The 26,009-nt window shown below is 48.9% G+C and overlaps 2 protein-coding genes across 6 annotated transcripts; one reads left to right on the top strand and one right to left on the bottom strand.

The window, feature by feature from the left end:
• The first annotated feature begins 744 nt into the window (after positions 1-744).
• Cpsf4l (cleavage and polyadenylation specific factor 4 like) lies at positions 745-9,231 on the top strand. The gene is made up of 8 exons (XM_026411699.2): positions 745-847; positions 1,208-1,258; positions 2,908-3,060; positions 5,484-5,579; positions 6,196-6,289; positions 6,724-6,763; positions 8,109-8,207; positions 9,136-9,231. The coding sequence occupies exons 1-8, from the start codon at positions 745-747 to the stop codon at positions 9,229-9,231; spliced, it is 732 nt and encodes a 243-aa protein (XP_026267484.1).
• Positions 9,232-10,879: 1,648 nt separating this feature from the next.
• Positions 10,880-25,970, bottom strand: Mtnap1 (mitochondrial nucleoid associated protein 1). Of its 5 annotated transcripts, XR_003302901.1 has the most exons (7): positions 25,854-25,970; positions 25,182-25,348; positions 21,442-22,940; positions 16,330-16,437; positions 15,727-15,834; positions 14,169-14,322; positions 11,184-11,263 (listed from the first exon to the last, which is right to left on the bottom strand). XR_003302901.1 is itself a non-coding variant. In XM_026411723.2 (6 exons), exons 3-6 carry the CDS (start codon positions 22,910-22,912, stop codon positions 11,239-11,241), a joined length of 1,743 nt encoding a protein of 580 aa, XP_026267508.1. In that variant the 5' UTR covers positions 22,913-22,940; positions 25,182-25,348; positions 25,854-25,970; the 3' UTR covers positions 10,880-11,238. The 5 variants fall into 5 exon arrangements, 4 of the variants coding, with proteins under 4 accessions (XP_026267508.1, XP_026267506.1, XP_026267507.1 ...); XM_026411723.2 differs by lacking the exon at positions 14,169-14,322 and having other exon boundaries at positions 10,880-11,294; XM_026411721.2 differs by lacking the exon at positions 14,169-14,322 and having other exon boundaries at positions 10,880-11,263.
• Between the last annotated feature and the right edge of the window lie 39 nt (positions 25,971-26,009).

The following is a 26,009-nucleotide window of genomic DNA, read 5'->3' as shown; positions in this document are numbered from 1 at the left end:
AAACAACATTTGCATAGGGATTTCGTTTACAAAGCACTTTCTCAGGGGTGGGAGGCGCTGTGGGGGCCGTGGAATCCTGGCAGGGAGGCGGGAGGCGGCCCTGGCCTTGGGTTGGTTCCACCCTCCAGCCCAGCCTGCAGTGTGCGGGCTAAACAAAGCCCTATTCATCCAACTGTTTCCGATCCCCTGGCCTACGTTCCTTTCTCCCTCTCCCATGGAGAACTCACTTAGGGCTTGTCACTCAGGATAGAAAAGGGGCATCAGGAGTCCCAGAGGGAGGGGTGACTGGCACCCTGTGGGGCCCGTGCCCTCTGGCTCCACGCTCTGAATCAGAACACCTCCGCTGCGGTTGGTTTGTGCAACTCTCTTGCTGCCCACGTTTGTGTCTTCATGTGCACGGTGTCAGCCCAGGTTTGTTGTGTCTGCAAATGCTGTGTGCATTGGATGACATGCAGAGATAAGCAGGTGCGGGTCTTTGCTAATCCCTTCCCACCTGAGTGGGAGTGAGACTAAGGGACACAGTATGGGGCCCTGGGGCCACTGCACCTGCAGGGGTGGGAGGGCTGAGGCAGCCGGGTCCCCCTCCTGTACCACCCAGCTAGAGATCACTGGCAGTTAGCTGCCATCCAGCATCCTTGGAGTGGGGGGGCGCACCAGGCCCTGGCCCCTTAAGGGCTGATGAGCTATATAGGGTCCACCTGTAGGGCCCTCGCAACCTGCAGCAGGCCCAGCAGGAGACAGAAGATGGAGGAGGTCATTGCCGGGTTGGAGCGCCTCACCTTCGCCTTCGAGCAGGATGTGGAGCTGCAGAGAGGCACGGGGCTCCTGCCTTTCCAGGGCATGGACAGTGAGTGAGGGCAGCCCCTCTCTGCAGGACTCTGCTCAGCTCCCTCACGGCGGGGCCCCTTAGCTCTGGCTCTGGGTAACCCGTTTTCCAGACTGAGAGAGGCAGAGAGGTGACTCCACAGGAGGGCCCTGGCCTCCCCGTCTTTCAGGCTGGTCTGAGGCCCCTCCATCTCCTGTTTCAGATTTGGGGGTTTAAGTGGAGGTTTGGAGGCTGGTCTGGAGGCTTCCAAAGGGCCGGAACTGGAGGGCTCACAGGCTGGAGCCTAGGGGCCGTTTAGGTGGCCCTTGGTGGCAGAGGGTTGGTGAGGGTCCCACGCCCACAGCTGCAGGTAAGCTGTCTTCTCCTCTCCCGTCCCCCCAGAGTCGGCCTCAGCCATGTGCGTCTTCTTCGCTAAAGGGCTCTGTGGGAAAGGTGAGCTGGGGCAGGTCTGGGTTGGGCAGGAGCGGGGGCGAGCGGGGCCACACTGGGCTTGGTGGGGGCCCTGCCTGGTGGGGTCGGAAGTCCACTGTGCTCCATGAGGTGGAGAAACTGGGAGTGGGCAGAATTTGGTCTTTTTTTTTTTTTTTTTTTTTTTTTTTTGGTGCTGGGGATTGAACCCAGGGCCTGGTGCACACTACCAACTGCGCTACATTCCCAGGCCCAGAATTTGGTCTTATAGTAGGCCGGCCACAAGTGCATGGGTAAACCGAGCAGCCTGTGGGCTCCTGCCTTTGTGTCAGGGTGTCCAGGGCTGCCTGGAAGGGCTCTCCCTTCTTCCTGCCTGTGTGGGTGTTCCTGGGCTTCTGCCTGGGTGTCCAGGAGGCTCAGGTCTCCTTGTTCTCTCCCATCCTCCTTCTAGCGAGGACAGTGCCATCCTCTCCCTCCAAGTCAGTGTAGAAACTGGTCAAGTGCCCCAACTACACCTTAGGACTTCTGGTAGCTCTGGCCACCATCTTTGAAACGCTACAAAAATCAGCCACCACTTCTGTCCCACCTGGCCTGTGGATCAAGCCCCTCCCCCAAACGCAGCCTTCTGGGGAGGCCTGACTTGCCCACGGGGCTCCTGACTCCTCTTCTGGTTCAGGGGCCACTCTGAAGCTCTTCCCCTAGAAACAAGCAGTTGCCCCAAAATCTTGCCTCCCGTTTTAAGGGTTCCCAGGCTTCCTGGAGTCTGCCTATTGATCTAGGCCAAGAAATTCTTCATGAATGGGACCTGCTTGGGGGATCCCTGTGATTCTGTCCTAAGAAGCTGGGAGGCTGGAGGGGCCCAGGCAGGGAGGCCCTGAAGCCATATTTGCTCACCTGCCTTGTTTGTGGCCCTGGACAGTGTGGGTCGAGAAGGGAAATGGGCTCACTGGTCACCCAGGCCTCTGTGGGTCCACCAAGGACTGAGTGGCCAGTGGCTGGCAGTGACACCCTCTCTCCAAGAAATAAAGCGGTTATTGTGGACTGTCAGACCAAGCATGTCAAAGGCCAGGGGTGGAGGAAAGGGGACTTGAAGAGAACACCCTTCCTGTCCCCAAGATTCCTTCAGAGTTGGCCATGCATGAGGCTGGCCCTTCTTAGAGGGTTAGGAACCAGGGTGTCTTTCTGCCTGGGAGATGCCACCTTGGGAGGAAGATGAGGTATAGGTGTAACATTTCCAAAGTTGGCTCTTAAGTGGCCACATTTTTCCAGATCAGGAAGCTGAAGGTGTTTTTCAGAGACGTGAGTTCAGTCGGCCCTCCATGAGGACTTGCTCTGTGCCAGGCGGGCTGGGTGTGGGCCTCCAGGGCTACTCTCTGGTAGAAGGAGAGGGGTTCATGTTGGGGTGCGAGGGAGGCATCTGTCCCAAGCCTGGGGCTTCCTGAGGCTTGCCGCAGGGAGGTGTGCCAGGCAGAGGCGTGGAGTGGGAACTGCTATGCTCAGACAGCTTGCCCTGCGTGGCACCTTGGCACTGTCCTAGTCCCTCCCAGGGTCCAGGTGGGATGCAAGAGGGCAGCTAGGGACAAGCCCTGCACCCCCTAGGGAACGCCTCGGAGGCTGAGGCGGGCCAGCTGTGGGCAGGTGGGAGCCTCGAAGTGGCGCACTGGTGTCTGCAGGGAAGCTCTGCCCCTTCCGGCATGAGCAGGGTGAGAAGATGGTGGTGTGCAAGCACTGGCTGCGCGGGCTCTGCAAGAAGGGCGACCACTGCAGGTTCCTGCACCAGTACGACGTCACCAGGATGCCCAGGTGCTACTTCTACTCCAAGTTCGGTAATGCCCCGGCCTGGCTCATCCCTGCAACCTGGAGGGTGACGGGGGTGGGTGAGTGGGAAGGAAGTAGGTTGGGGGGCAGGGCACCCACAGGGGCCAGGTGTGTCCCAGGAGACCAGCCAGGGCTGTCTGAGCCCCAGGTGTGTCTGCTTCCCCACAGCCTCAGACAACTGCAGAGTGCCACCCTGCCCTTGCCTGCCCTCACCTGTCCCCACCCAAGGGGACAGCGGCATTATTTCCCTCCCCAGTCCTGCCTGGCTAATGCACACCCAGGCTGACTGGGAGTAAGTGTCCAGGGAGCCATCCCCGACCAGGATTCCCCAAGCAGAGGCACAGTCACGGTGCTTACCACACCCACAGGCACCGCACCGTCGCCCTCTCTCAACCATCTTGTGACTTCCAGCTCTTACTTTAGAAGAGAAACAAAACAAAACAAAACACCTTTGTGTTGCTTCCATAAATGGAAAACTAGCATGACGTGTAAACATAAAGCCTGAGGTTCGGAAGTCTGGCCCCTGAAATTATCTTGTGTGGTCAGGCCTGCTCCGGCATCTCACCTTCCTCCTGGCCTCAGTCCTTCTTTGGTCATCGAAGGGCTCTTTAGGGGGAAACCGCAGCCCCCCCCCCCCAGCTGGGGAATGGAGTGTGAGCCTGCTTCAGAGCCTGCCCTTCCCAGCAGCACCGTAGCTCAGTGCTTTCCTGAGCCGGAAGATCATCCTTTAGGATGATCTAGTTCAGTGGGTTTCAAACTGTGTTCCAAACAGAGCGGCCAGCAGAGAGAGCTGTGTTGCGCACCCCTCGTTTAGGAGGCTCAGGGCCAGCTTCAGGCCACTTATGTGCGGAGCCATTCCCTGCCGGCTGGTGGTAAGGCTCCTCCCAGGCCAATATTCCACTCCCAGAAGGTGAGGGCCACCCAGTTCACAAGGACTGCCTGCATATCATTCTGGAAAGACAGGAATTTATCTGGGAGTCTGGGTGCCCCTGGTCATTGCCTAAGGCTTTATCATTTTAAAATGTCACTGATGCATTCTCTCAATAATCCGAGGTAGGTTTCACTTGGGGATTAGACACTGTACTGTGCATGGAAACAGGAATAGGACCCAGTCCCTTTCTGCCCTTCAATAACTAATTATAGGAAGAGACATTCAAACTCATGACTAGTATGGTTTTGTTCTTAGAGTAAATGAATCTCTAATATTGTATCAAAGTAATTATCATTATTCTTGGATACAAAGATTTTTAAAAATACTGCTAGGGGAGCGTGAGGGTCTAGGATATCCCAGGTCTTCCCAAACTCTTGGGACAAGTGACCCAGGTGTATTCTGAGAAGCCAAATGGAGACTGCGCTGCTGCTGCCACCTGCTGGCCATGCTCAGGATGCAGCGTCATGAAAGACCACACCATCCCCCAAAACCTATTGTTTCCTTCTAGCAAATGTTGGCTAGACTTGGGGGGGAGATCACTCCATGTCCTTAGAAGGTTGAAGCCCAGGATCGGCACTCTACCTGGTGATGTACACTGACCACGGGCAAATAAGCCCCTCCTCACTGTGAAGAACCTGGGTGAAAATAGACACGCTTTGGCCCTCTGTGAGCACTGGTGTCCACGTTGTGAGATGAGAGAGCCGGAGTCTAAAACTCTCCAGATTCAGGGGCACTCTCTCTTCTAGGTGAAATCTTGCTTTGCCCACTGGGTAAAACGGATCTCTTTGGAGCCCTCTGAAAATTGGAATAGACACTGTGAATGAAGTTCCCTTCAGCTCTGAAAAGCACTGGGTTGTAGTGTCCCCCCACCCCACAGTGGTACTTTACACATACATACTTGGAAGGAGGTGAGAATGGTTGACTCTTCCTCCACAGCTCTTCCTTCCTGAGCCAAGCCTCAGAGGGCATTTACAGTGATTCCTGGACTTTCACAGTGCCTCAGGGCTGGTGGCTTTGAGGAGACCTGGTCCAATCTGCCGACAGGCTTGGTGGAAGCAGCACTCGGCTCTTGGCATTTCCACCCCAAGGAGCTGCCCCCGGCTCTGGAGGCAGCATAGGTTCCTTGGTGGAGGTGAAGAGAGGGCAACTTCTCCACCCAAAGTTCTTCTCGGGTCTCCTGCCACTTACCCCGCATCTCCTCTTTCTCCCTCCCCGCTATTTCCTAAGTGCCTTCCATCCCGGGCTCCTCTGGACCCCGGCCCTGCTCATTCCTCTGGATGTGTGTATTCACACCCATCCTGCTAAGCAGACCTTGTAGGATCCGCTCTTCTTAGACTGCAGGAAGGATTAGGATTAGAAATATCTTGTCTTCCAGCAGCTGCTGCTGACCAGTATATAAAGGCCAGCGGGCTTATGTGAGGGCCAAGGTCAGTGTGGCTGGCGAGGTGGGAGACCACAAGGACGAGCCTGCTTGTCCACCAGGAGTGCTGGAATTTTCAGGTGACTGCCACAACAAGGAGTGCACTTTTCTCCACGAGAAGCCAGCTTCCAAGTCCCAGGACTGCCCTTGGTATGACCAAGGCTTCTGCAGGGATGGTAAGGCCTTGAGGGACAGGGACACGGGATGGGGTCTGGGTCGGGCTCCCCACGGGGCAGGGGCCCGACCGCCCATGAGACAGCACTGCTGAAATCTCAGCAGAAGGCCCCCCTGTAGCTATCCCCCAGCTTGTGCTCAGGTGGGACCCGCTGTGAAGTGCAGCCACAGGCTTCTCGGGGAAGGCTGACTGGGCTTCAATCCTACCTGCAGCACATGATGGGCTGCGAGACTTTTGTACAAAGCAGTTTAGCCATGGAAAGCCTGGCACAGAGAGACTCTGTGTGTTCTTCTCACACCACTGGTCCACATCCCAGCCCTCAGCTGAAAAGTATGGCCCACATCCGTGTAGTCCTAGAAGTCACAGCAACACTTCCCACCCTACCTATTTCAGGACTTGCCAGCTGACACCTGTCCCAACCCGTTCTGTGGTTCCTGTCCCCCCTTCTCAGGATGGCTGGAACTGAGTGCTTTGGGCAGAACAGAAAGAACCAGATTTATGCATCTTGATCAAGTGGAGGAGTCTAGAACTGCACATGCCCTTGCCTGGGAGCTGCTTTGTGTCTCTCCCCTCTGGCTAAAGCAGATCTTTCTGGCTGGTTTCTCTTTGCCCAGCAGGTCCCCGGTGTAAATACCGCCATGTCCCCCAGATAATGTGTCACAACTATTTCACTGGCTTCTGCCCTGAAGGACCCAAGTGCCAATTTACCCAGTACGTAAGATCTCTTGATTACCAACTCCCACCAGAGTGCAGGCCTGGCTTTCTGGGTCTAGACCCTCAGTTCCTCCGCTGGCTGGCACTAGAAGATTAGATGCCTGGCAAGTGTCTACCTGCTGGGTTTTCTTGGCATTGCCACCCAACCCTGAAGGTCTCGGTGGCTGATGTGCTCCTGTACACTTTGCTAATGTGTGCTCTTGGCTGGGGACCGAGGTAGACCTCGCCACACTGTTCTAGGAATGAGTACAACATTTATGGCCCTTTCCCCCAGGCTCTGCAGTTCTCTCCCTTGCTCCCTGGCCAAGGTGAGGGACCCTTCCCTAGGGAGCCCTGAGATAGAGTTTGCAGCAGGCTGGTGCAGGGAATGTGATGAGAGCAGATGGGAGGTTAGAGCAAGACTGTCATCTCTCCCTCTCTACTTCCTCCAGCCCCAAGATGAACCTCGAATTCAACCCGAGTTACACGAAGGTGAGTATGGGCAGGCGGGGTGCCTGTGTCTCCCCCTCACTCTGCTCCCCAGTGCTGCCCTGTTTCAAGGGACTCTCACTCCCTCGTGTGATCGACGGGACCCGATCCTGTGGAAGGCACGTGTGGTCATGTGTGAGGGGCACCTTCATGGGGTGGCTTCTCCCAGAACCTGCCGACCTCTAGATCCCCACAGCCCAGGCTTTCCTCTTCCTTAGCTGGATAACTCAAGGGGGCTTTCTGTTACAGAAAATGGGGCCTGGCTCAGGACTTGGGGCCCAGAGTCAGTTTTCTGAATCAAGGCCATCCCTGATTCAGGAATGCCTGGTGTCTAGGGACACAGTCTCCATATTGATTCCAAGCGAGGGCATACACCCTGTCAAGGGTCGGCCAGCTGCTGCTGCTTGTTCCACAGCTGGGAGTGTTTTTAAAGAATATTTTGTGATGTGTGAAAATGATCCTTTAGTGCCTGTGAGTGCGTCCACACTCACACACCGTCTCCTAGGGTTTGACTCTGGGGGTCCCCAGCAAAGGGGAGAAGTCTCATTTCTGTGTGAGGCAGTGTGGGAGGCCGGGCTGGCAGTGACTTGAACCAGGGGAGGTGGGGACAGAATGGCTTGAGGCCGTCTCCCAGGAGGGAGTTCCTGTTCTCAGGGGTTGGATTAGTTATGGGAAAGCACCTTGTTTCAAAGTGAGTCTGGCTTCCTCTCCAGCACGCCTGCTTGTCCTTCTACTTTCCTGCCATGTGTGGAATAGCACAAGGCCCTCTCCAAAGGCCAAACAGACCTGGCCACCCGATCTTGAACTTCCAGCCTCTAGAACTGTGGGCTAAATAAGTTATCGATTCTCAGGTGTTCTGTTACAGCAGCAGGTAACAGCCGAAGGCAGAAATGTTTCCGTGTGGTCTCTGGCTATTCTGGGGCTTACAGTGGGAAGGGGTTGCAGCGGAGACCTGATGGGCTGAGGTCTGAATGTTTACTATTTGGTCTATTGGAAGTTTGCTGACCCCTGGTTTAGGTGGCTGAGTGCTGAACTGCCACCTAAGTTTGACAAGCAGGTGCAACTGGAGGCAGTTTCTGAGCTCTATGGGAAGGCAGCTTCCTGCCAGTTCTGAGCAAGACTCCTGACAGGAAACAGGACAGTCTGTGACAACTCTGGGGAATTGTAACACTGGGGAAGTACAATTTCTAACTTATCAAAGGCATGCTTTCTGCACTTAAAAGTGCAAATAAAGGCATTTGAGACCTGGCTTGATATCAAATGCCAGCACCCTGGCCTGCGTGTAGTAGCTGTCTGCACACGGGGTCTCTGCAGTAGGTGTCTCCTGGTGACCTCACTCTCTCTGCAGCTTGTCAGGCCACGGGACTCAGCTCCTCCTGATTCTGGTGTGGAAGCCCACAAGCCCCCTTCACCAACTCCGGGCTCAAAAGCAGGGCCTGTGCTACAGGTGAGTGAGGAGTGGACACTCGGGGCTCTGTTTTGCTGAGGGCCAGGAGGGGATGGCCAGTTAGCTGGAGAATAAGACTCCTTGTCTGCGACAGACATAAAACCATATTGAGGCTTAGGAATGTGAATCAAGAGAATGGGGCGGGGGAAATCAGTAAACCATATGTTATGATGTGGAGTTTCAACAACTGCACTCTAGCTGCATCTCCCATCAGATATGACTATTTGTTTTAAAGGCCAATTTGTGCCAGGTATGGTGGCAAACACCTGTGATCCCAGCAACATGGGAAGCTCAGGTAGGAGGATCACAAGTTGGGAGGCCAGCCTTGGCAACTTAGGGAGACCCTGTCAAAATTAAAAATAAAATGGGCTGGGGGTGCAGCTCAGTGTTAGCACTCCTGGGTTCAATTCCCACTACCTAAATAAATAAATAAATAAAAGGCTAAGCTGAACATCATTTATAGTTTGCTGCCTATTCACCCACTCATTCTCTGTTATTTACACACACTGATTTCTTTAAGATTTGTAGGTCAGGGATAGAGTTTGGTATAGAAGGAAACACAGCAAGTTGGTTTTCTTTTTTGCCAACTTATCAGGCAGGCAGGAAAAAAAAATCCTGTTTTTATGGAACAGCTTCTAAATTGTCCTGAGCTGTTCTACAAAGTTACGCCAAATGACAGGCAGGAAAGGAGGAACCCTGGCTTTCTTGTACACTTGACTTTATGGGCCTTTCAAAGTCCAGAGCCCCATTCTCCATGTGTGCGTGGCTGGCCTTGACTTTGTCTTTTAGCCCTGGGATGAGATACGTTTTATTCATGAGCAGAATTTATTCTTCAGAAAGCAGCCATCTCCTATGGTTCCCTGGGCAATGTAGGGGTTTTCTCTTGAGATATGAATTTTCAAGATGTCATGCAATTCACTTTTTCTAGTGTCGGAAAACAGGCCACGTTGCCGTGGGGTTCAGTGAGACCTGGCCACCAGAGGCTCTGAAGAACCCAAGGCCTGGGGAACAGCAGATCTGGTGAAGGCACTCAAGAGCACGTGGTGGGATGCAGCTCACCACGTTTGGGGTGAGGCCAGCCCCAGCCTTGGGGCCATGGGGCAGAGCCAGCCTGCCCTACGTGGGTGTGTGTCTTTCCATCCTGTGCACCGTGGCAGGACTGAGTATGCGCATGTGGAATCTAGAGCTCCTGAGCATGAACACTGACAGCCACGTTCTATGCACAAGGCGCCCGCAAACAGCCTTGAGGCTGCTGTACACGTGATTAAACCCAATGGTTCTTTGGCATGAGAGCTGCTTCCCCGTGCGGCTTATTTTTTCTAAGGACACAATACCTTTGTTTATTGAACCCAAGTGTCACACATGCTACGCAAGTGTTCTGCCACTGAGCTCCAGCCCCAGTTCCCCTGTGCAGCTTCCTTTAAGGGGAATGCATTCTGTGCCTTATGTGGGGGCTCCAGGCAGGAGATGGTACACAAAAGGCTTGTCCTGGCGAGGTAAGGAAGTGACAAGGAATGCTCACTGTAATGCTATTTTTACTGTTATAACCAAAAAATGCCATTCGTTTCATTGGGAAAGAAAGGTGGCAGCTAAGTTGACTTGAAGGGACAGAGAGGAAGACGGCAATGGCAGGGGGCGTGAGATAGTCTTCCCCACCTTTAGGAGGCGAGTGGCGGGTGGGGTGAAGGTGGTGTGAGGGTGCAAGGGTCAGGCCTGGGGGTTTGGATGTCAGCTGGAGCCACCCAGGGCTGCTAACGTGGAAAGAGTGCCTCTCCACCAACAAATCCCTTGTTCTGGAATGTGTGTCAGTGCACATCGCAGGCTGTTGTGTGGATGAGGACACTGCTGGGCCCTCTGCCTAGGTGCAGGGCTTTGGGTCAGCTGCTGTGAGTTCCCACTCTGTCACCTGTGGCTGGAAGGAAGACGTGCCGAGCCTCCTCTGCAAGGCAGGAACGCTCTCCCCAATTTACAGTCCAAAGGAAGCACCAGGAAGTTGGTCAACCTGCCCAGCTGTGAGATTGTGCAGAAGGCGACTGACCAGCATTGTTTATTTTATAAAAACAAAAAGAGTAGTGACCTTAGTATGTGAGTTTCCACAAAGTACAGAAGAGCCTGTGGATAATACAACAAAGTGCTTTTATTTTTATATTTTGTGGTGCTGGGGACCACACCCCAGGCTTCACACATGCCAAGCCCATGCTGTAGCACTGCTACATCTTGGGCCTTGGAAATGATTTTATGTATTATTTTTAAAAAATTTATTTTAGTAGTTGTAGATTAACAGAATGTCTTTATTTTTTTATTTTTATGTGGTGCTAAGTATCGAATCTAGTAGCCCACACATGCTAGGCAAGTGTTTTGCCACAGAGCCACATCCCCATGATTTATTTATTTTTTGGGGTACCAGGGATTGAACTCAAGGATACTCGACCACTGAGCCACATCCCCAGCCCTATTTTGTGTTTTATTTAGACACAGGGTCTCATGGGCTGGGGATGTGGCTCAAGCGGTAGCGTGCTCGCCTGGCATGCGTGCAGCCCGGGTTCGATCCTCAGCACCACATACAAACAAAGATGTCGTGTCCGCCAATAACTAAAAAAAATATATATATATATATTAAAAAATTCTCTCTCTCTCTCTCTCAAAAAAATAAAAAAATAAATAGACACAGGGTCTCACTGAGCTTTTTAGCACCTCACTGTTACTGAGGCTGGCTTTGAACTTGTGATCCTCCTGTCTCAGCCTCCTGAGCTGCTGGGATTACAGGTGTGCACCACCACGCCCAGCCCATCGTTTTATTTTTAATAGAAAAAAATGTAGTTTTTTAGGTATTTTAGGTGTGACTTAGGATTCAACAAGAGCCAGTACCCGTCTTCATGGCCTCACACAAGTGCTCAGCAAGCTGCATTCTCACCTTCAGCCTGGGCATGCTGTGGCTCCCGTGCAGGATGTGGCGGGACTGGTCTGCCTGCAGGAGGCTCAGGGTGACTTTCCGGATTGCTGCTCTGCCCTGCCAGCTGGGCGCTGCGGCTCACCCAGGGAGGCTCCTGCCAGTGCTGTAGAAGAGGCAGCACACAAGGAGGCTGTCTGATAGGGTAAAAAACGTTAAAGCCATCGTTCGTCTTCACGGGGCTTTAAAAGAGATGGGTGGTCACCCCTGTGACCACCAGGAAGCACTCTGGTTTCTCCAGGTAGCAGAGTCTCACTCTCCACTGTTCCAGTTCTGAAAATCTCCTCTCTGTGGATGAAGCTTTAACCTGCCAGATCACATGTGTGACTGGGGCTGGCTAGCAGGGGCAGCCTGGTGGATGTCTGTACAGAGGAACCAAAACACCTACCCTCACACTGCAAGTATAGGTCCACACTGCCACCTGCAGCTAATCTGTGTGTCCCTTGGTTACGCTGTCTGTTTAGATCCAAACCTAAGAAGCACCCGGCCGTCAACTTCTTTCTACAATGCTTATTAAGCCACAAGATTCCCTTTCAGGACTCATCGAAAGGTCTACATTATTTCCCCAGCCTAGAAGCCATCAGGGAGCAGATGAGGAAGCCTTTCTCTCCCTATAAGGGGAGTAACAAGTGCTACATGGAGATACTCCAGGGCCTTCTTTAAAACCACCCATGTTTATTTAAGAATCAGTTCTATCTAGTTCAAAGAAATCAGATAACACAGTTTGCTCTTTGTGGCTACATTGAGTTAGATTCTTCTTGAATCTTATTTATTGGTATTAGGCATAGAACCCAGGGGCACTTAAACACTTAGCCACATCCCTCACCCTTTTTATTTTTTGAGACAGGGTCTTGGAAAGTTGCTTAGGGCCTCACTGAGTTGCTGAGGCTGGCTCTGATCTTGACTCAGTCTCCCAAGCTGCTGGGATTTCAGGTGCACACCTCCTTGCCTGGTGAGTTAGAATTCTTGATGCTGACCAGTGTCAAACAGAAAGACCTCATATTAACATAGGTAAGCTAAATCATGTTAAAGCCATTGTTCGTCTTCACGGGGCTTTAACCCTTTGGGACCACCAATGGATTGTGAAGTAGTTTCTTACATTTTTAGGAATGTAAGATATTTACTGTGATTAACTTTTTCATTAATGCTTCAGCATTCTGACTACAAATGATACTAGCTTATTTAGTGAGGTCGATGTTCTGGATAAGAATCTTGGGGAGTGACATGCTGCCCTTGGGCTACCTCTGCACCTGGGTGTGACGGGTGGCCCCAGGGGCAGAACAGGGCCCTACAGCACTAGAGCCAACTCAAGACAGGCTTCTTCTGTTGAACTGTTTCCTAGCCCAGGTGTCGAGAGCAGCGATTCCTGGCTCCCGTCCCTCCAGCAAAGAGGTCAGGTGCTGTGCTCTCTAGGGTAGGGGTCGGCACACTCTGTAAAGGGCCGGACAGTAAATATTTTCACTTTTGGGGGCACATTGATCTTACTGCTACTATTTAATTTTGCTGCTATGTGAAATAGCCAGAGGTAATCCCTAACTAAACGAGGGGCTTCACTTAAAGGCACTGGTTGATCTGAGTTGGGGCTGCAGGAGTCTGTTGTTCCCGTTGAGGGATCAGGAAAAGAGGGCAGTGTAGTTTCTGACCTTGCGGACAAAGAGGAGGTGTGGAGGGAATTCCCGTGTTTCATTAAAGGGAGATGATTAAGGAGAGACACGAGGCCCTTTCTAAAGAGAGACTGTTCTGGGGCTCCAGTGAGTTTGGGCACCCTCTTATCCTTGACTGTGACCTTTCCTCGTGGACAATTCTGGTTTATGGAGCCACCCTTCTGAGTACCTTTTCCTTAACTATGAGAATTTGCAGCAGAATTAAATCTAAGCCACTTGAGGGAGGATGGAGCAGACTGAGAGTCTAAGTTCTGAGGAGAGAAAGAAAGCAATGAGCACACATACATACGGGCCTGGGAGAGCAAGCCTGCTCTTGCATGGCTGTGCAGGAGCTGGGGAGAGGGCCTGACCTCTGTGTCTTGCATGAGGATGTCGCAAGCAAAGCCGAGAGAGGGAGGTATGCATAGCCTGGGCAGTGAGCGAGGCCAGCTGGCTTGTGCTGTAGTGGGTTGGAGAAACGGCTTCCCACTTACACCATCTCATCCCTGTCTGCAGATACCCACGTTACTGTCGGGGACTGAACAATTGGACATTGAGTATTTTCCCCCTGTACTCGGGCTTGAACCCAGGGGCACACTACCACTGAGCAGAGCCCTTTTACTTGCTAAGTTGTCAGGGCTGCCTGGGATGTCCGATTCTCCTGCCTCAGGCTCCCCAGTAGCTTGGGTCACAGCGGGTGCCACTGCACTGGTTCCACTCGGTACTCTGATGAGGGGAAGAGGCCCAGGCTAACACTGACAAATGGAAAGGGCTGTCTGTCATTCACAGATGCTCGGGAAGGGATGGGGTGGGATTCTGAAGTCCCAGGAAGAGATAATAAAAGGAGAGCCGTGCTCACTGCCGCACTTTCTGAAGATACACAAAGGTACCTCAACATTCTGTTGGTTTGCTATTTTTAGTCAGCTTAGAAAGCATTTGCAGGAGTATTTAAGTGCCCTTTCCACAGACTCCCTGCCCCTCAGACCCAGCTTCTGTACACTTCTCTCACCTGCCAAGGTCTGCTCAAGGGCCCAGAGGCTCAAAGGGCAAGGGCCTCCATGTAGGCTTATTTTCTGCCAATTTGGACAGTGTCCTTTATTAGTATATAGGGAGTCTCTAGTATCTCCCATAAACAAATGGCAAAACACCAAGGTTTAGAAAACAACTTTAGGGGAGAAAGATTTAAAGCGGAGATACTGCTTTTTAATGAGAACTGAGAAGTAGCGTCTTAATTTAAATGACCCACTTTTTCATCTTCACATCATTTTGAATAACAATTTCATGATTAAACAAAAAATGGTCTTTTAAGTACTTCAGTCACTTTTGAAAGCAAGCCAAAGAAACCTCAGACAGAACCAGATCATCTACCTTAATAAAATGTGCTTTCCACGACTGTTTTAGATTCCAGTGACTTTATTCTCTGACTCCCCCTCCTGCTGCGTAGGCATCGCCCGGCTCCTGAGGCTCCAGACTCTGGCTTCAGTGGTGTCCAGTGAAGGTTACTTACGCCAGCGCCGCAGCTCTTTGGACAAGCAGAGATAAACGTAAGGACCCAAGAGGCCACCTCTATGGATGGCTTCTTATGCCTCCATAGATCATTCCGTTCTTATTTTACAAATATGGGAATAGTCTTGGACAAAGAGAAGTTTTTGCTTCATGTTCTCAACTTTGATTTTGACAGGTGACAAACATCACATCTACCAAACATCTAACTAATCCCTTTCAAGGGGCACAACTGTAGGGAAGCCTTTTTCTCTGGGAGGAAGGACTTGCTTTCGGATTTGCTCACTTAACTTCTTATTGATGGTCTGGGGTCTGAGACTGGCTGGCAGCTCTGCCCCGCCAGTCAGCACATGGGGGGCCACGGCTTACTCCTGAGGCATGGCCTGTCCCTTTACCTAGCCCCAAACATTCAATCAGATTCAAATCCTGACTTTTTAAAACAAGAAGTTCTGATGGGAACAGTGGCGCATGCCTGTAATCCAGCGGCTCGGGAGGCTGAGGCAGGAGGATAGTGAGTTCAAAGCCAGCCTCAGCCAAAGCAAGACGCTAAGCCACTCAGTGAGACCCTGTTTTTGAGTTCAATCCCCAAATAAACAAAAAAACAAAAAGAAATCTTATTATCCAGTTTGTGAATATGTTGGCCTTTAGTATACAATATTATCTTACTCTTATACTGAAAGCTTTCATTTGAAAATGTCATTTTTTTTTCCTTTTCTAAACTGTGGGAAAATATTGCACTTTTCTGATAGCTTTCTATAATGTCCTCTTTTAAACTATAAGAATCTGTTTTTAGGCTGGGTGCAGAGGCACACACCTATAATTCCAACCATTTGAGATGCTGAGGCAGAAGGATTACAAGTTCAAGGCAACTTAGCAAAACTATCTCAAAAACAAAAAGGGCTTACGATATAACTCAGTGGTATAGCACTCTTGGGTTCAATCCCTAACATCCCTGTACCATCAACAACAAAACCCCCTATTTTTATAGAATAATACTTTAAAAGGGGAATGAAATTCTGGTATTTTCCTTCTGGTTAAGACTTGGTGCAGCTGAAGCTCATAACTAGAGTGAAAGTTGTGTCCTTGTCCCTTCCTCTCTTCTGGGGCAGAAAGCTGTTTCGTTTCAGTGCTAAAAAGGAGCTCATAAGTACCAAGGAAAGTGCCTTTCCTTTAGCAGGAAACAGCTCAAAGGAGAAAAACACGACGACCAGACCTCCAGTGACCACAATAAATAGTGGACAAGAGCAATTATGTGAATTCTGGTCAAATCTCATACATGCCATTATAAACAAAACCTCTAATAAAAACTGCCAACACTCAGGCAATAGCTCATTCACTTGGAGAAAAGCCACTTGGAGAATCCCCGGCACTCGCTACAATGGGATGCGACTTGTCATTTTGCTAAAATTGCAGAAAGGCTTACTCAGATGCTGGAAGCTCCAGCTACAGCAGAGGATGAAGTACCCCGTGAAGAGCATAGTGATGCCACCAATCCCACTCTTCTTCACTGTGGTGTTGCACCTGATCCAGCCTGTGAAGAGAGAAACGTATCTGTCACCCTGAGCCAGAACCATAGCATTACCTACGCGTTCATCAAATTACCCATTAGTGCAGGTAATATAATATAGACATGAACCTTAAACAGATGAAAAGGCTAAAATATAAAAGACTTTAATAAATTCCAACCACTTATTCTTGTGTTTGGGATTGGTTAACATCTTTAAAGGGGCGGGGACCAATGTGACTGGTTAACCTGAGGGTAGAGTCTTTCTGTCCTTGGAAGGAGGCTCAGTCACTGTGGGCAACGGAGGTGGGGACAGGTAGCAGCACAAGGAAGGGCAGGGTTAATAACTGGCTGCTGCTGCTGCTGCTGCAGAGCTTTGGTGCTTGCCATGTGTCCAACTCCAAAATGAAAATGACGAACAGAAGACAGCCATGATTTTCCCTTTTCCTCTGCTTGCTTTATAGGAAGTAAGAACACCTGAAGCCAGTAATGGACCCCAACAGTTAAAAGCTCCAGCCTCACCTTTGTGCACAGCTCCCAAGAGCCTCCTCAGAGGAAAGCTGGAGGTGGTAAGCCTGGCCGGGGGCTCCAAACTCCTTAAACCAGTCGAACTTCTTCCCAACAAAGGAACTACGGTTCCAAACAGAAGTCACTGTGATAGTTGGTCTAGATTCGCCCCTTCCCCATCATTCAGTGTCAAAGGTTCCCAGAGCTAGCCCTCAGACAAGCTCACTCATACAAGTGCATGAGTGAGCTCCGCACTGGATTGTAGGTAAGTGTTGAAAGTCAAATTTATTCCAGGTCAAAGAAAGTATTTTCAGAAGGCCAAGGAACTCCCTGGCAATCAGGACCTTATAATTATTTTTGACTGATGAATATACTGTCCAGATAATCCACATACACATGTTTAACCAAATGAACTACTTGTTAAGTTCTACCAGCTGCTGAACTAATTTTAGCAAAGAGTATGATTTTCAACCATAAGTTGAATATTCCTTACCTGGAATGCTGGGGTATGCAGAATTACTTTGAATTTTTCAAAATCAGAAATATATGCATATATAATGAGATATTTTTGGGACGGAACCAAGATCTAAATGCAAAATTCTTATTTTTTGGGGGTGCTGGGGATGGAACCCAGGGCCTTACTGCAAGCGAAGCATGAACTGACCTGAACTGACCGCTGAGCTCCAACCCTACCCCCGAAATTCATTATCCACACAGTCTGAATGTACCTGTTTTTTTTTTTTTTTTCTGGATATGCTGAGACTGAACTTGAGGTCTCACAGTTGGTAGGTGCTCAACTCATGGTGGCACTCAAAAAGCTTCAGATTTTAGAGCACTGCTTTCTACAGCTAATATGCCTCTACTCCCCCCACTGCTCTTACTGGCTAGCCAACCTTTCTGCATGTCTGACATGGGAAAAATCAGCAAAGGGTACTTGTTAACATTTTCTGCACCTGTTTTTCTCCATGTTTAATGATAGGTAATTTCTACTCTGGTCTTGGTTTGGCTCATTAGAAGAAAGGATAAATTGAGCAAATAATGCTGACAGATTTAGTAGGTGTAGTAAAGTTGCTGTGGATGTAAAAATATTAATCAAATGATTGTTACATTAACTTCTGAGAAATTATACAGATGGTTTTCCTGCAATGTGAAAGTTAGTCTCCTGGGCTGGGGATGTGGCTCAAGCAGTAGCGTGCTCGCCTGGCATGCGTGCGGCCTGGGTTCGATCCTCAGCACCACATACCAACAAAGATGTTGTGTCTGCCGAGAACTAAAAAATAAATATTAAAAATTTTCTCTCTCTCTCTTTAAAAAAAAAAGGTATTGTATCAAAAAGAAAGAAAAAAGAAACATTTAAAAAAAAAAAAAAGAAAGTTAGTCTCCTAAAAAACAAAAGCCTGGCTGGGTGTGGCAGCACACACTTCTTATCCCAGTAACTCAGGAGGCTGAGGCAAGAGGATTGTCAAGTTCAAGGCCAGCCTCAGCAATTTTAAAAGACCTGTCTCAAGTAAACAAACAAATAAATAAATAAATAAAAGCTGAAAGGCTGGGGAGCTCAGGGGTAAGGTGTTCCTGAGTTAAATCGCTAGTCTCTAAATAAATACGTGTTAGTGTTGTAGCTCAGTGGCAGAGCACTCCTGGGTTCAAAATTCCCTTTGTAGTAAGTCCATGAAAACTCTTCTGGCTAAGCCTCAGAAGATGACTGCAAATGCTGCTGCCTCTTATTCCTGACCACATGTGACTAAGCTGCCTGCTCAGAACGGCCAGTGTGCCCCAGCAGGTCCCGTTCTAGGCTACAACACATGCGTTTCTCTTAGCCAGGAGAACTTCTGGCTCTAGCCCATTTCATCAAAACGTCACGATGGTCTCTCATGCTCTCAGGCCTAGGGAGCCCTAGCATCTGGTGTACCCACTCAGGTCAGATGTACGAGAACTAGTTGCTGGACCACGTTTCCTGATGTGGGGAAGTAGATCGGACATAATCCTGAGGCCCACGGTCCAAGGAGAAGAAACGCTTCCTGGAAAGCTTGGCAAATACCACCAGGGAACGTTATGTGCCCATCATTAACTGGAAACTGATCTGGGAAGTGATTTTTCCTTTCTGAAACTCAGTTTCCTCATTTCCAGAAGGAGGTAACCCCAACCTTCTAGGGCAGCAAGATATCCCCCGAGGCCTGTGCAGGCCTGCAGCGTCATGCTGGACACACAGGGAACTCAATGACCGTGAGCTCCTTGGCCCTGCCTCTAGGATGGAAGCAGCGAGCTGGCTCCTATAGAGGAGAGGCCAATGGCTTTCCCAAGGTCTTGCCCCAGCAAAGGATGCCGCGGCCTATTCCTTTCTGCAAGTTCATTTTTTTTTTTTTTTTTGGAGGTGCTGGGGATTGAACCTAGGGCCTTGTGCATGCGAGGCAAGCACTCAACCAACTTAGCTGTATCCCCAGCCCTGCAAAGTTCAATTTTAATTTGCAGTCACTGCAGGTAGGTGTTGACTGGTGAAATTACAAAGCATTCTGAAGGGACAATGACATTACCTTTTAATTCAGTGGCCTTGCTAAAGTCTCTGGCCAACTGTGGGATAAGGTCTTGACGTTAACTGAGATCCTCCCTAGTGAGTTTTGTTCACTTGGTGGCAGCATCTCAGCCTAAGCGTTAATCACTAGTATCTCAGTTACAGAAGCAGAGGCCCTGTAATAACCACACCCTATCATCTGATGCAGAAATACCAAGCTAAACACACTAAGTACAACAAGAGATACCAGCCACGACTTACTAGTTACTTATTGTTGAAGGAAAAATCATATTTCATAACAAAATCGTAACGTTTTAAGTTACAGAATTGCTTATTATTGTATCCTTGGGACCCACTGAAGTGAAATGACTCAGTTAATAACTCACGTTAAGCAAGACACTGACTACTAATGACCTCAAATAAAATAGTAAGCCTCAGGTAAGGTTAAGATCAGCCAGTCTGGATCTGACTCCTGACTATCACTTATTGTAGGAATGAGATCAAGTCTCTTCAGACATCCAAGGCTCAGGTCCCTCTGGTATAAGAGGGTGGAAACAATAACATCACCTTAGAACTTTTATGATATTAAACAAGAGGGTATGTAATGTACCAGGCACAATGACACAGTCATCACTGATCAACAGTAGTCCCTCCCTTTTTCCTATAAAATGAAAAATGGATGTAACAGAGACACTCTTTAGCACTATAAAAGATAAAGGAGGAAACAAAGGAGTCCTGTTTGTCAGAGGGATTTACCATGGGGTGGGTGTCTACGTGTGCAAGTAAAACAGTGAAGTCTGGAGCTGTGACTCGGGTTTCTCATGGCATGCTTTCTACAGTCTGTACGGCGGGAGGGGTGAAGGAGGCTCTGCAGGAGACAGGTTCTAGTGCGATTCCACCATTTACTGGCAACATGACCTTGGACAAATCACTAATCCTCTCTGAGCCTGTCCTTTGCAAAATAGAGAAGTACTCTGAAAACTCAATCAACTCAACTGTTAATGTAGCTAAATCTGTGTTAATGTGGAGAAGGAGCTTGACCTCCAGACAAGGACAACTTCGTATCAAAGCTCAAGATGTTAAGGCCTGTTTAGCTCAGCAGCATACATGAGGCCCTGGCTTCAATCCCCAGCATAGTATTAAAAAAAAAAAAAAAAAAGGATAATTAGAGGTCAGACAAGTAGCAGTTTAATGAATATGTGATCATTTGCAAAATATACCAGAAAGGGAAAAAATATCTCCTTTTTGAGGAGGAAACATCGGTTTTACAGGGGCAAACCTATTCTGAGTTGTTACAGGTCTCCTATAAAGACAGCCTGAAAGTACCAATGACCAAGACACAAGGGAGAAGGATGCTACTTTATACCCCTAAAAAGTCTTACAGAAAAGGCTTCCTGGTGAGCACAATGACAAAGCTTTGTGTGGAGTAACTAGAGAGGTAGTTTAGTAATAAAGGTGAGGTCCTGCAGAGAAAGGCAAGGATACCTGAAATGGGTCAGGATCGTCCTGGCTCCCACTTGGGCCACCTCCCCCCAACCTACCTAGACAGCTACTAAAAGAGATAACAATCAAGGTCAGTTTCAATACCTGTGTCTCTTCCCAATCCTTCGGACCCCATCTTTCAGGTCTTGAGGCTCAACCGCTGGCTCTAATCTTGGCTCCTAAGCTCTGTGGCCCAGTTCTTCCAATGCACAGACTTCTACCTGCTTCCTGCCACATGCTCATTCCTGGTCCCTCATCTTCCTGGTCCATCTCAGTCTCCACTTCCAGCTATGTGACTCTACTGCCACTTCTCTGTCCAGTTTTAACCCCTCGTACCCTTAACTCCACAAACAGCTTCTGCTACTTCCTCTGCTACTCCAAACTTGCAGATGTTGCATTTGACTATAAACTTGGAATTTATTTTCTGTGCAACCTGGTCCTGACTGAATTTTAGACCCAGTGCTTGTTCTATTTAGGTGAATTCAGCAGTCTTTATCCATCCACTTTCTACCAGTCAAGCCTCTTCCTGATGTAGAAACTCAACTGCTCTAGAGTATCAGCTTGCCCTAATTCAATAGTCAGCTCTTGTGGGACAGAGAACGATAAATCACTACTACTGACCCCTTGAGCAAGAAGTAATGTTCTCATAACCATTAAGACCACCATCAAAGCCAAGCATGGTGGCGCATGCCTGCAATCCCAGCAGCTCAGGAGGCTGAGGCAGGAGGACTGCAAGTTCAAAGCTAGCCACAGTAATAGCAAGGCACTTAGCAACCAATGAGACCCTGTCTCTAAATAAAATACAAAATAGGGCTGGTGATGTGGCTCAGTGGTAGAGCACCTGAGTTTAATCCCTGGTACACCCCCCAAAAAAGAGATCATCACCAAGACTGTCTTAGTAAAAATAAGCTATATAAATGAAAATATTAGTATTGTTCTTTTTTTTAATATCTATTTTTTAGTTTTAGATGAACACATATTTTATTTTTATGTGGTGCTGAGGATCAAACCCAGTACCTCATGCATGGTAGGCGGGCACTCCACCACTGAGCCCTAGCCCTAGTATTCTTGTTCTATTTTTAAAAATTCCAGATTCCGGGATGGGCTGGATGGCCCTTGAAAATGAGCTACTTTACCTTGTGAGACACTTTCTCCCTGAGGACTGGAGAGCTGGGGCTTCTGGGCCACTGAGTTCCAATACTGAGGCTTCCCCGGCAATACCCCTAGTCCAAGATAACCAGGATAGAGCTCTGGAAACCACTCCAACCCCATGGAGCTAGGAAGCCTCTTTCTTTCAGCAGTACCAAAATAACTGATTAAGGAGCTTTTAGAAAATGGATGCTGAGCTGCATGCAGAGACTGCGGGAACCCAGTGTACAATGCTGGGGGCCCACAGCCAGATCTGGGCTCCAGAATTCGTGCCTCAATCTCAGCCAATAACTTTACACCAGGAACCTGCTGATGATTGCAGAATTGTGCTTTCTCTTCTTGAAGAGATTTTATAGCCAGAGAAACAAGACTTTGATCATCTGACTTTGATGCAATAAGAAACTCACTGTAAGCTACCTCCTGTGGAGTGAACAGAATTGGAAATGGACCTGCATCTTCCAACTTCCCCTCTGAGGCTGAAGCGCCAGTGTTAAAGTGCTCAGAGCCATGGCTCACGGAGGCCTGCTCCTGCACTTCTGTGGCAGACCCACTTCCCTCTGCATTCCCTTTGCTCCCACAGACTTCTGCTCCAAGGCCAAGTCCTTTTCCTTGGTTCTCCTTGACTTGGATTTCACCTAATGGGCTAACATGAAGGCCCACAGTGGGTGATGCTGACTTCTTTTCCAGAGTCTCAGTGTCACCAGCGTCAGCAGAGGCTCCTGGGAGGCAACCTCTTCCTCTGGAATGTCTTTCTTTGCTCCACATGGATACTCTTAATCTTTGAACTCCTTTGCTCATATTCCTTGGAGAACAATGATTATCAGCCATGGATACATCTATTAATTTAACTGGAAGCCCTTGTCCTTGGGGATCAATTGTGTCTGATTTCAGATTAACAGGAGTGGCTTGTACCTCATCAGGCAGGGCTGAGGAGTATTTTCTATCTTGATTTGACAAAGAAAGGTCCACTGGGCCAACCAGTAAAGCTGCTTCCATTTCTGAAGGATCACATCTACTTCTCTCTGATTCAACCCAATCTTGGGCAAGTTCTCTTTCAGCAGAGGTGTTATCTGATGCATCAAGCCGAGCCTTAGTTTCACCTTGGGAAGCTGTCTTTGGTTCAGTGTGCTTTGGCACTGTCAAGGACAGCTGGCTTTGATCCTTTGCAGTATTTGCTTTTTCTGGGCCAACAGCTGATAGTGAAGAGAGCAACAACTGTTCTGATTTGTCCCTTGTCAGTTTGGTATTTCTTTCCTCACTCTCTGTCTCTAACTCTCTCCCTTTAGTTCGAATTAAGTCCTTGGTTGGCCCCTTCATTTTTTTAGCACGTGGAAGTGTAGGTGGCTTGGATGGATAAACTTTCTGATCAGCAGATATGGTTGGTTCTCTCATCTTACAGTATGGCAAGTGAGATTTTAATCGCTTAAATGGCTTCTTACAATAAGGGCACACTTCCATTCTGGGTGGAAGATCACGTATCCTCTTCCTGAAAAAGGCAAACATGAGAAGTGAGGAGCACAGAACTTGTAAACACCACTATTTTATATATGTGTTTTACCTTTTAAACTCATTTGGAACACCTAGGTTATAGGAAACTTTAGAATTTTGTTTTCATTCATTCTTTTTTGTATTGAGGCAAAAACCAGAAGACAGAGCTTGATATTAGGATAAATATTCCTGGTTCTATTTATGCTTAGTATTTTACTTTTTCTTAAAGTCTTCTAGAAATCTGTTATAGAAAAGACAAAGAGATTTTTTTCAATATTCCTAACAAGAAGATAACTGTTATGATTTAGATATGGTGTCCCCCAAAACCTCATGTGTGAGACAATTTAAGAAGGTTTAGAGAAGAAATAATTGGGTGATAAAAGTCTTAAGCCAATCAGTGAATGAATCCCCTGATTAACTAAGTGGTAATCGTAGTGGTGGGGTGTGGTTAGAGGAGGTAGGAATTGGGGAGTGGCTTTGGGGCATATATTTTGTATCTGGGGAATGGAGACGGACTCTTTCTGCTTCTTGTGAGCTGCTTTCCTCTGCCACACTCTTCCGCCATGATGTTCTACATCACCTTGAGCCCTGAGGAATGGAGCTGGCCTTCTATGGACTGAGCCCTCTGAAACCTCGAGCCCTCTAATAAACTCTTCCTCCCCTACAATTGTGCTGGTTGGGTCTTTTAGTCATAGCAGCAAAAAAACAAAAAACAAAAAACAAAAAAACCTAATCAAAACAGTAACTAAGACCTAAAGACTTATATCTAATAAATTAGTGGTTAGTGTAAGGAAAAGATGACCAAAACACCAACTAGAATAAAATGTTTATCTGCTTATATTTTTTGTTATTGCTAAGCAACTGGATGTTACATGAAAATAAATTGTTTAAAAACCATTAAAGAGCTAGGCGCAGGAGCACATGCCTATAAACCCAGGGACTCAGGAGACTGAGGCAGAAGGATCACAAGATTGAGACCAGCCTCAACAAACCGAGAAAGGCCCTAAGCAACTAAGTGAGACCCTGTCTCAAAATAAAAAAATATCAAAGGGCTGGGGATGTAGCTCAGTGGTGAAGTACTCCTGGGTTCAATTCCCAGCACAAAAAAAATTACATTATTCAAGGATGGAAAAGTGACCAATTAAACTCAGGTCAGGATCCAAAAATTATTGATTAGAGCAAAGGTTTCAAAAGCAATATATGATGCCAAGCATGATGGTGCACACTTGTAATTTCAGCAATGTGGGAGGCTAAGGCAGGAGAATCACAAATTTAGGGCAAGCCATAGTGAGACCATCTCAAAAAAATAAAAAAAAGTTTATAAGATCCATTGCAGTGGAAGAGGAAATTATTAGAATTCCCATTATCTAGATATAAAAAATGATGCTCTACAAAATTTAGCATGTTAGTATTATGCATGCACATACATGCATATAAAATGTACATGGGCTGGGGTTGTGGCTCAGTGGTAAAGAGCTTGCCTAGCACGTGTGAGGTCCTGGGTTCAATCCTCAGTACCACATATAAATAAATAAAATAAAGGTATTGTGTCCAACTACAACTAAAAAATAAATATTAAAAAAACCCCACAAAATTGTAAATGTACATATAATGCACAAACACCTATGTGAAGAGACATGGTCCCCAGTTTTGCACTCAAAGTTTGTATTATGACAATTATTGACAAATTTGCTTCATTTAACATCTTTGTTAAACATATACTAGGTAAAAAGTTTTAATGCGCTTACAGCGTGCATTATTTACACTTCTTTAATATACTCTAAGAGTTGAGAAAAGAAAATGTTTAATTCCAGAGTTCATTTGAAAGTTACTTCTTTTAAAAACCTTTCTGTTCCTATATAGTTCCAGAGGGCAGGGAACGCCTATCCTGCGTTCAAAACCCAGCACTGAGCCTGGCATGCAACATGATGAATGAATTCTTTCTCTAAACATAATTACACTGTGCCGCAATTGAGAATATCATCTGGCCATTACATAGATCAGAAAGCAGAATCTGAAGTCACAAAACAAATATCCACGTAAGCTACACGAAGTCATGCAAAACGAAACCGTCTCCTGCCAGTTGTGCCCGGCGACGATTCTCTCTTCGGAAGAACTCGCTGACAGTACGTTGGAAGCCACGGACCGTTTACTTCCCAAACACCGCCGGAGCCATCCCGTCGGAACCGAGAGACTCGGTTGGACGGGTCGGCCTCCACAGCCCTCCCGCCTCACCCACCTCCGGGAGGACCTCGGCCTTCACACCGCGCCGTCTCCCCGCGGGCGGGCGCCTGCTCCTACCCGAGCTCCTCTAGCAGAGGCGGCGGCTAGTTCTGCGGCTGCTTCTGCCGGATCCCATGCTTTCTCTCCACCGCTCCGTCGGGCCGAGGAGACTTGACCGCCAGTCTGTGTAAGACGTGTAAGAGTTAAGTGGACAGCACGCGCAGCGGGGAAACGCTGCACCGGACGTGGCGGCCGCGGCGAGTCGGGCTCAGCAGCCCCGCCCACCTACACGCCCATCTCCGCGCCCCCGGCCGCGGGCACCTCTTCGCCCCGCCCCCTCCAGCAGGTGGGCGGAACCCGAGGGCTCCGCGGGCCTCTCCGCCCCGCCGCCCCGCTCTAGCCTCGGGTCTCCCCCAGTCCTAGAGCGCGGGCCGTGGGAAGCAGCTTCACCCTTGGGGACTCGCCGCCGAGCAGCGTCGGCACCTCGGCACCCCTGAAAGTCCGGGCAGCGCCGCGTCGACCCTGGGCAGCCCGCGTGCGCCTTCCAACCCCCAGACCCGGGACCCGCGGCAGGCATCCGCGCCGCTGCCTGATGGGGCCCGCCTAAGTCTTCTGAAGCGTTACCAAACAGGGATTCAATTAAAATACTGGTGTCAATTATTGTGGCATAAGTTAATGTATTTTCAACCTGGTTGGAGTTTGAGTCTATTCCGTCCTGGGTGTGAACAGGCGAACGCTCCGGCCACCTCCGACAGGGTCCGCTCTCCCAGAAGCTCCAGTCGCACCTCCCCCTGCGAGCCCGCCTTTTCCTGTGGGCGGGGTTACCGGTCAGCGCGGCCGGCTT

This window comes from Urocitellus parryii, chromosome 7 (assembly GCF_045843805.1).
Source record: "Urocitellus parryii isolate mUroPar1 chromosome 7, mUroPar1.hap1, whole genome shotgun sequence".
In the NCBI taxonomy this organism is placed as follows: Eukaryota; Metazoa; Chordata; class Mammalia; order Rodentia; family Sciuridae; genus Urocitellus; species Urocitellus parryii.
Note: the sequence above shows the minus strand (reverse complement) of the source record. Positions and strands in the feature narration are given on the sequence as shown.